At 35.9% G+C, this 10,140-nt stretch overlaps 1 protein-coding gene across 5 annotated transcripts in view; it reads right to left on the reverse strand.

The window, feature by feature from the left end:
* LOC122712517 (serine/threonine-protein phosphatase 2B catalytic subunit 2-like) overlaps positions 1-10,140 on the reverse strand; it is a 165,051-nt gene that overhangs the window by 88,382 nt on the left and 66,529 nt on the right. For 4 of the 5 annotated variants that reach the window (XM_043932244.1, XM_043932241.1, XM_043932242.1 and 1 more), the window contains exon 2: positions 8,864-9,067. In XM_043932244.1, coding sequence (XP_043788179.1) covers positions 8,864-9,067 — 204 coding nt within the window. Of the gene's footprint in view, positions 1-1,830; positions 1,928-8,863; positions 9,068-10,140 lie in introns of those variants that run through there. The other variant, XM_043932245.1, reaches the window with a different exon arrangement.

Genomic DNA, 10,140 nt, shown 5'->3' on the forward strand with positions numbered 1-10,140 from the left:
TCCGCTCGAGAGGAATAAAAAAAAAAAAAAAAAAAAAGGGAAAAAAAAAAAGAAAAACCGCTCGAATTGGTCTCTAATTGGAGATCCCGAAGCGTTAAGGAGGACAGGGCGGAAGGAGGACACGAGTCATTAACGGTTCACGAAATAATTCCCCCCCTTCCCTCCCCCCCCCTCCCCTCCCCCTTCCCTCCCCCCTCACGATATCTCAGACTCGGTGCAATAACGACACCAAGTGCACTCGGAAGCTTGTGCTTGCATCTGCAGATAGAAGGTTCTTAATGGTGGAAGAAAGAAACCCTCCTCCCCCTCCTCCCTTTCCTTCCTTCGACGGGGGAATTAGAGCTTGTCGTATAATCGGCCCCTCTCGTTCAGGCAACATCGATATCTCGACGACCGCGATTTCGTTAATTTCACGAAACGAGAAGTATATCTAGAAGTATACAAAGAAAGTTTTTAAAGTTTTTTAACACGAATCGCGAATACTATATAATAACCGTATATCAAAGGGATATTTTGCTTCGTGAACGAGGTTAGAAGAGATCGAAGAAATATGGTTTTTAATAATAACAATGGAATTTTGTGTAATCTAGATTGAATCGAGAATCAATCTATTTTTTTTAACAAACGAACACGAATTTGATATACGGTATTATTAGTCGGTTTCCTCTTTTTTTCTTTTTAAGGAAACGAGTAACTACTGCGTTGAAAATATCCGTACGATACAACGATGTTTGCTTTTATATTTTGCAAGAAATTTCTTATTTTCCTATTTTTTTTTTTTTTTTTTTTTNTTTTTTTTTTTTTTGAATTCTTGAACGAAACCTGCCAATATCCCATCGTTATTATAGTAAGAAATAACGAAGAGAAGAACGAAGAGGGGTAGTTTTTTAAAGAAACGAGTGCAGGGAATGGGAAAATAAATCGATGGGGAAAAAAAAATCGATTGGAAAGAAACGCGTGGAATTAATTTTTTCTCGTGGAGAGGAGGGTGACGAACAAGCGGATGTTGTTACTCTATATGAGAGACGAGAGTTCGAAAATTGAATTATTACGCATTAAATATTCGCGTAATTTTGTCCAAAGGCGAGATTCGATTAATAACAACGAAAATAACTCGTCGAACTTTCGCCTCCCACCCATCCCGCGATGGAATTTTCCGAATAAACCCCCCTCCCCTACCCTGTGACCGTTGCTTTCTAACCAAAAAATCTCATTTTGACCCACGCTTCCAATAACCGCGTTAAGACAATGCGAAAAGATATTGGAATTCCATTATTTTTTTCTAAAATCTTACGAATACGCGAAACGAATTTTCCGAATTTAGATTAAATATTTTCGAGCGAGCGCTTTGTTTATATTTCCTCTACGCGTTTTGCAAAATATATTACGCGCAAATAATACGAGAGAACTGTTTATGATCGGGCAGTGAGCTCGATGGTGGCACGAAATTTTTCGAAATTTCCGAAATTTAAAAAATAAAAATACTCGCGAAATATTCGAGCTCCCTTTTTACTTTGTAAAAATATATAAAATGTAAATATCACGCACTACGCGTAATATTCCACGAAAAGAAGAAGTTAAAAATTTCCTTTTTGTGGAATACTACGTAATATAACTTGTACACTTATATACTAAAACTTTAAACTATATTATATACTATATTATATACTATTATATACTATACTATAAACTAACTTATATACTAAAACGCATAAACTTGATATATGATAACGCAACGCTGAGACTTATCGAAATTAACGAACTTTCTGCTTTCTTTTTTTATATATTAACTAAAATAATTTTAACAAACAAATATTTTATTTAATCAACCTGTGTATCACTCCCACTCGTTGCAACACACCGAGGAGATATTGGAAATCGTACTGCGCAGCAAATAAATCGCGCACACGAGAAAAATATATACGCGTCTTAACGCTACGACGACCGAGAGTACAATAACACCTCGCGCCACGATTATCGAGTAATATATTCGGGAGGGGGAAATTCGACACGAAACGTATCGCGGGAAGGACGCGTAATAAGAAATATTTTCGTTCTCGAGTATAATATCGACGATCGAGAGAGATAAATATATAAATTGTAAACATTGTGCGTATCGAGAAAGAGGACGTGTTTACGCTTTTACGTCTCATTGAAATATTATTTAAATTGACGACGTAGTAATTCGTTATTATATATTATATTATATTATATTATATTATAATAATTATCCTCCATTTCTTTGAGCAAAAGAGTTAAAAAAATAAAAGAAAAATAAAAAAACAGTTCAACAGAAACAGATTACAATTTTATTATATCGGAATGTACGGCTTCCGGATGCGGAGGAGGAAGACGAAGGAAGTCTTAGAAAGGAGTAAGAACGACGTAAGCATCTCTCTCTTTCTCGTGGCGAATACAAATTTCTCTCCTTATCGAGATATATATATATATATGTATGAAGAAACGTCCCACGAGAATTCAAAGAGAATATCGAAACGCGAATTCGTGGACGGGCCTCGAAAGCTTTATCGTTCCTTTTTCCACGTCGTTTCGGGGTAACACGAGATTTCTCGATACGTAAACCCGTCCATTGGATTTTTCAAAGACACCCATGGAAATCTCTGGAAATCGAAGATCTTCTTCTTTTTTGGATCTGATTCGAGGAAAGATTTTCCCTTGCCGGGTTTTATTATTTTATATCTATCGTTTTACGACACTGTGATTCGAACGAGATCACAGATTCTTTTTGATTCTTGTTGTTCTTCCTCCTTGATTCGAATGAGTTTGATTTTTCTTGCATTTTTTGGAAATATTTCTTTTTGTGATTTCTTTCTTTGATGATTTTCTTGCTACGAATCCTTTTTATTTTTTCTTTTTTATTCTCGTGCATTCGTGAAATAATTTAAATATTAAAAAGAAAACGCGTGTAATTTGATCAATTAAGAGATAATTGTTTCTAATTTTATTAAAGTAACTTGGTAAATATACATTTTAATTAGTTACTCGAATAATATAAAATGATAAATATGTTAAATTTTAAGAATTTTTTAAGAAAAGAATTTTTTCTACAGTCTCCAAAATAATAGTATTTTCATATTTATTTTTCGTACAATAAATTCCTTCCTTGTTTGGACAATTAAATTATCTTTGAATTAATCAATCGATCAACGGGCTATTATTTACATTCCATTGAAAAATAATATCTCGACGATGTTGCATAGCACAGGAATGATCCCACATCCACTTCATTTTCCGTATCCCCCGTTTCATAAAGCTTTTGAAGTTTGATATAATTTAAGCGGGTTTTCTGGAAATTTAATATCGTCCGATATTGGGGAGGCGGCATAGGAAGAGATAATTATGACGAAAATGGGGCGCCACGAGGATCTTCTGGAATAGATTCACGCGAGAAATGAGATTTCGACCTTAAAACTGGCCCACGTGGCTTCTGTATCGCGTGTTTTGCACAACTCCTCCACCCACATCGCTCGCACGTGGTGGTAAGAACCTCGTATCAACTAACGTAACGTAAGTCATCTCCCGTTAGATTTTTATAGGGGGAAAGAGTGAGAGGAAGTAGAGGTTTGTTTCTTCCATTTCCTTCGAATAATTCTACAACTTTCTATTTTTTTTCTAACTTTTAATTATTCTCTGCCAATAGAAAAGATAATTTTCTCTCCGTCCTTAATCGTGAGTTATGTTACAATGTCCATCGCAACATTGTTAAAAAGAGAATAAGAAAAAAAAATACGTTAAATATGGAACATATCAAAATCGAATAATCAAAACTGACTTTTTTTTTCGTACAACAAAAATTAAAGATCACGAAACGAACTACATTTAGATATCAAATACAAACAGACTACAAATTTCGAATTCGTGGACTTTTTTAAAAAGAAAAAAAGTATAGTGGATAAAAAAATCGAAAACTTTGCCGAAATCTCTCAATCTTTTTCCCTCTCGATCGAGTTAAAATTTTCCAGCCAATCCCGCGGTGCAATAACGTTCCACGCGGCGTTTTACCGCCACCTAGCTTTTATTATCCCATTCGGTTTCCATCGGTGGAAATTCTTTATTCTCGACCGTGGAGCCTTCTCGTAAAATTATCCAGAAGGTGCACGTGGATTTGTGTGCGGTTTCGTAGTGAGATTTCGATCAAAGTGTCTTGGGTCTGGGCGCAGGAAACAGGAAAATGGAAAATGGGCCACGCTGATGAGGCGAGATTCGAGGGTATTTTCTCTCTCTTTCTCGAGAGCAAGAATCGTTCGAGATGGATAATGACGTTCCTTTTTTTTAATTGGAACGCTCGCCGTGCAGTTAGTTTCGTTGTTGTACGTGGCAAAGTACAACACTTTTCATGCTTTGATATTTTGCGTACGAGGATATTCGAATTTTGATTACTACGTTAATATCAGAATATTATCAATAGGTAGTATCGTGTAATTTAAAATATAATGCGCTGGATGATTGAAAGTGCAAGCAATTATGAATGTAATTGGATATACGTGATTATACACGTATCTAAATAGAAACTAAAAGGTTGTAATTTTGATGAAGGTACTTGTTGGATACCTTTGATTAATCTTATCAATTTTACGTATTATTTTACGATTATTATTTTATAATACGAAAAAAAAAAATAAATGCGAACAAATGTAGTTAACGAAGATAATTGAGAATTAATAAAAATGTCACGAAGATACAAATTTCAATTTCAACGGATAAACCTGCACGTCCCAGGCAATTACAAAAATAATGCATTTTCCGAAAAATATAAAATTTTTATGTATAAAATTTTTGTCTAATAAAAATTTCGTATATATAAAGAATAAAAAAAAAAAAAAAAAAAAAANAAAAAAAAAAAAAAGACTACTATTCGTTACATCTGTTGAATTTATCGAATTTTAAATATTTTATTCCTTTAGTCAAAAACCGATTTATAAATGATTTTGTTTTTCGAATGGAAAGGGTTAAAAGTATACACGTTGGCCGAATTTTTTTTTTCAATAAAAAAAAAAAAAAAAAAAAAAAAGAACAGAGTTGGATTTCATTGTTGGGTGACGAGTTAACCAAACTGACCTGGTATCCCTATTACACTTGCATATAACACAGCCTCGTTGAAGTTGATTGATATTGCACACGGTTTATGCAAATTCCCTTAAAACGAGGTTCACATGTTCAAGGTTGAATCGCAAAATGGGATCGCGGGGATTCGATCGAGATAAATCCCGAGGTTGAATTCGTTACGAAATATGACCTGTTGTCGAGTTATACAGGAATATTTGTGTCCCTGTTTTCGCGATTGGAAACATAAAAAAAAAATTATACATTTTTCATTTTTTTCGACGATGCTTGTCCGATACAATTTTGGATTCAATTGTTTCGATATTTGAATACAGATATAAATATCAACGACACGTGTAGGATGGTTTTCAAAATTGGTTTTTGAAGGATGATGGTACAATCGCAAGATCGTTCATTATTATATTTCTCATTTTTCTAGAATCTTTTACAGATGGAATTTTATTTGTTATCGCGTCACATTTTTAAATTACTTCTCAAAGGGATCTTCCAGAAACGATCTACTTTCGTACAAAAATAAATATTTTCGTACGAAAAGGAGCGGTGCGAGTAAAATTTTTGCTATTATTAAAAACTTACATTGGAACACAATGGAAAATAATTTCAGTTTATTTTTTCCTCCCCTACAACTGGGATGGCAACTAAGTCGAGTCGAGATTGTCAACAATCCCCGAAAGATATATAGCACAGATCGATTTTCACGGGGATATTTCGTGTCGAAGCCATCGTTCTCGATCGATGGAGAGAGAAAGAGAGAGGAAGAGAGGGAGGGAGGGAAGGAGAGAAACGACAAAGGCCACGGATAAAAGCCCCTCTCCTCGACCGAGTTTATTTAACGTCACTTCCACGAGCTCTCCTCTCCAACAGTTGCGGAGATTCACCGTCTTCCAAAACATTTAATTTGACGTTTTCAGCTTGGAAAACGGCTTTCAAACGGGTAGAATTTCTGCAAAGGAAGTAACGTTCGCTCTCTTACTGCTTAAAACGCAGTAATCCGCGATGATGAACCGTGGAGAGGGGAGACAATTTACAATCGCGAAAGAAGGAAGCAAATTTCTTATTTCTTTATTTTCTTGCCTCTAAAAGATACTCTTCTGGATAGTCTTCAAGATAGTTGATACTTTCGCGTGAATATTTAATTAAACTTCCCTTATATTTAAGGGAATTAATATTTATATAATATTTATATATATATTTATATATATTATTATATAAATTAATATTTATATAATATTTAATTAAACTTCGCGTGAAAAATTATAACGTATATAACGTATATAAGCTTCTTCTTCGACGAAGAGAAAATTTCATAAAAAGCAAAACAACAATTATTTTTCGTTTATCGATAATTTGTCTCGAATCAATTGGACCGATTGATTGAAAAGGAAAACATTTCAAGAGATTCAAATTCTATAAATAGAAATATATATATATATAAATTCACTTAATACCATTTTCCAGAACAAACGATCCAATTAATATAAATAATAAGAAGCAATTGGCCGAATTATATTTTCAACGCAACGTTCCATAAATTTATCGGGAAGCAGTGGTTAATCACGAGCAATACAGAAGTCAGCCCGGTCGAGGAAAGGTAATAACTACCCCTTTCGAGGATGTGGTGGTGGTGGAGGAGGGGGCGATACGAAGGACAGAATCGAATCGATCCGAGTTATTGTGCTCTGCGGCGTGTATTGTGGGTGGAGAACAATCGCGGACAAACCGTGAAGACGACCGTGATGGAACTAATTGATGCGCGTAATTGAGGATTCGCCGCGGGGGAGGAGGACGTGTCGTCGGGGGGAGGGTTGCTTTCGTTTCGTTCGACGAAAGAAAGAGGAAGAAGAAGAAGAAGAAGAAGAGGGACACGTGCGCCATTGTTCGGGATCGTTGAACGCCAAGAATCGAAAATTTAAACGGGTGGATGGGAAAAGGGTCGAAAGAACGAACGAAATGGCGAGAAGATGCAAAGTAGGGACGATGGAAATAGGGTGTTGGAAAGTGGATCGAGGTTTGATATCTTATTTAAATGTGGGTATGAAGTTGAATTAGGGTCGTTAGTAATCTTGTTAAGAGCTTGCTAATTGGTTTAAAAATTAGTCCTTCGAGTTGCTGAATTTTTTTTATATCAAATTGACAGAAAATCTGACGACGAATTTTATCGACTAGTTTCTGATTCTTTTGTGAACCTAGAAAATATTCAGAAAACGATGTACGTTCATTCTCTAATTTTAATTATAATTTACTCGAGAAAAATGATAACTCTTCTTTAATCCACGTTTCTTTCTTCACCGAAGGATTAATCCATCATTATCCAAGAGGAAAGGAAGAATACGTTTTCTTCAAGTGTGGGTGGGTTTTGCGCGAGTTTCCAGCGAATGCGTTTTCGACGAAGAAACGAAGAGAGGGTAAAAAGTAGAAATCAGGTGAAAAAGAGCGGACTGGCTCTCTGGAGGAAAACGGAAGACTCGGTAGGATGGGTGCCGTTGACTTGGCAGGGGGGGAGGGGAAAAAGAGAAAGAAAGGAGACTTAGCAGAGGAGAAATTACAAAAGAAAACGGGTTCAGAAGGCGGGGAATGAAGTTTTCGAGAAAAAGCTGAGGGCTAAGTGAGTGGAGAGGAGAGTCGAGATCAAAGGAGGGGGAGGGGATACAAAGAGGGTGAAAAGGAAGTTGTAAGAATGAAAGGCAGGAAAAACTGGATGAAAAGCAAGGTGTTGGAGGATTATGCTTTTTTTCTTTTTTTTCAACTAGACGGAAAACTAATAGGTCATGGCAAAATGGAACTAATTAGCGCCGTATACCTTTGGTCAAAGGAGAGATATATATAGCAGGAAGAAGAGGGGGAAAAAAAAAAAAAAAAAAAACATCTAGATTCATCAGTTTTTCATCAGAAAATTCCAACTTCACTACCTGGAATATTTCTCTTTTCCTTGGATTATTTATTCCTTTACCAACTTTGTTCCTTGTTTACTATGAATTTTTTTAATAGCCGGAACGGAAGATTTTAAGGTTTTCCACCTTCGAGTTGGGATAAAAAGTTGTTAAATAGGTAATTATATCCAGAAAACTTTGATAAAAATTATACTTCACGTTCGAGTTTCTGTTAAAAAAAAATAAATCTCTAAAATGAGAATATTAATCGATCCTTTGCATTCAAGTAAAAAAATGGAACCGGAAATAATCATTGAGACATCCTTCTTCCAACAAATCCACATTAAATATCTATAGAAATTGCATACTATATTCGAATCAAACCTGGAAGAAGAAGAAGAAGAAGAAGAAAAACAAAGAAAAGAAAAATGGACATCGCGAGCCTCGATTTTCTAACTTTAAGTTTAACACCGATCCACTAACGCGATCAAGATCGATCTATCTTTATCGAATCAAACGAAACGAATCGTTCAACCAAGTTTCATTCTTTCCACGTACACACACACACACACACACAGCATCGATACCACGTCGTGTAAACGCACACGTTCCTTTCTGTACCACGTGCAACTGTGTCAAGTGCCTTTCACGTTTTTTCCCCTCTAACGTGTCGCGACATAATGCGAGCCTTTCCTCGATTCTTGCGAAGCCTCTTCAAAATCCTTTTCTTTCTCCCTCCTCCTTTTATTTTTTTCGCGAATATATCAATTCGATCGATAGACGAGTTTTCGTTTCTTTCTTTTTTTTTTTTTTTTTTNTTTTTTTTTTTTTTTTTTTTTAATATAAAGAGCAAATTGAATTTACGTGTCGTGGCAAATAAAAGAGTTGGTGAAAGAGCGAGGACTCACCGGTGACTGGAGCTTCGATATCGATCATAGTCTTCTCAGAGCGGAGGAGGGCGGCTCCATCGGTGACTATGCGAAGAGCCGCCGCCTCGTCGATCCTACCTTCGAGGATAAAGTGTTGCTTGAGGACTTCCGGCCGCGGCCGGTCCGTCCGCGGGTCGAACACCTCGGCCACTGTAAGTTTGTGCGACGGCGGAAAGAGCACATCTGCGAACAATGAACAACAATAAATAATAATTGTTCCAAGAACGAATGCTTCCATTCTTCGTTCAATTGTTAAAGATGATTCGCATTTTTGTGTAATTACGTATGGAAAGGGAGAGGATAGTTTGACTTTTTAGAATGTTTTTCTACTCTTCTTGAAGAAAAACTTGATTATTATTATCAATTTTCCAGATCTGTAAAAAAAAAAAAAATAAGTAAAAATACATCCGTAAATTCCGTATCTCGAGATCAGCGACGAAGTTTCACGTTTCGCAACATCGAAGGTAGTTCAAAAATTATGCTAACTTTATCGTAACCATGCATCCAACGCAATTTCCGGGAAAAAAAGCTCCAATCATCTTTCTAACTAGTGTAATCGTTCGAATGTTTCGAATAAAGAATTTTAAAATTAAAAAGAAAAAAAACTTATTTATTTATCCAAACTTAAAACCTGCAATTGAAGAAATATTACTGAAACAAAAAATGATTAGAAAATTTCATAAAAATCAATTCTTTTTCCCTTCCCAAAACAATTATCCATAAATATTTATCCCACACCTTTTTAAAGTAACTGTCAATAAAGATTATTTCTCGGCTTTTATTAGAGAATTATTCCCCTCCTCCCTCCCTCGATTACGCACGTAAATTACCAGCCTAAAATCAACTATGATTCGATCTTGTATATTATACTTTCTGCTCACCGCGTGTTTCTCGCTTGCGATAATTAACTATTGATAAATATTGATCGTGGCGCCATCGTAAGCGCCAATGTAATCAAGAACGATCACCGCTGTTATCTTTTCCAATTAATGCTACGCATACATTTCGTTCGCGGCCTCTCTTTCTTCGGGGATGATTTATAGCTCGGTTTCCCTTATCGTCGCCCATTATAAATTGCCGTTTTGTCGGTTTCAAAGAGGGAAGACAAACCATCGGTGGCACATTGTAATCCCGCTTTTCCATCGATACCATCGCCGCGTTTTCGACCACCCCAGAGATAAATCGACGCCGTTACTCGTCGTTCACCCCTTTACGAGCATCGTGACGCGACAAGGGAATTTTTTCGACAAATATTC

The sequence above is a fragment of the Apis laboriosa genome, unplaced genomic scaffold (assembly GCF_014066325.1).
Source record: "Apis laboriosa isolate Shangri-la unplaced genomic scaffold, ASM1406632v1 scaffold202_cov151, whole genome shotgun sequence".
Taxonomy (NCBI): domain Eukaryota; kingdom Metazoa; phylum Arthropoda; class Insecta; order Hymenoptera; family Apidae; genus Apis; species Apis laboriosa.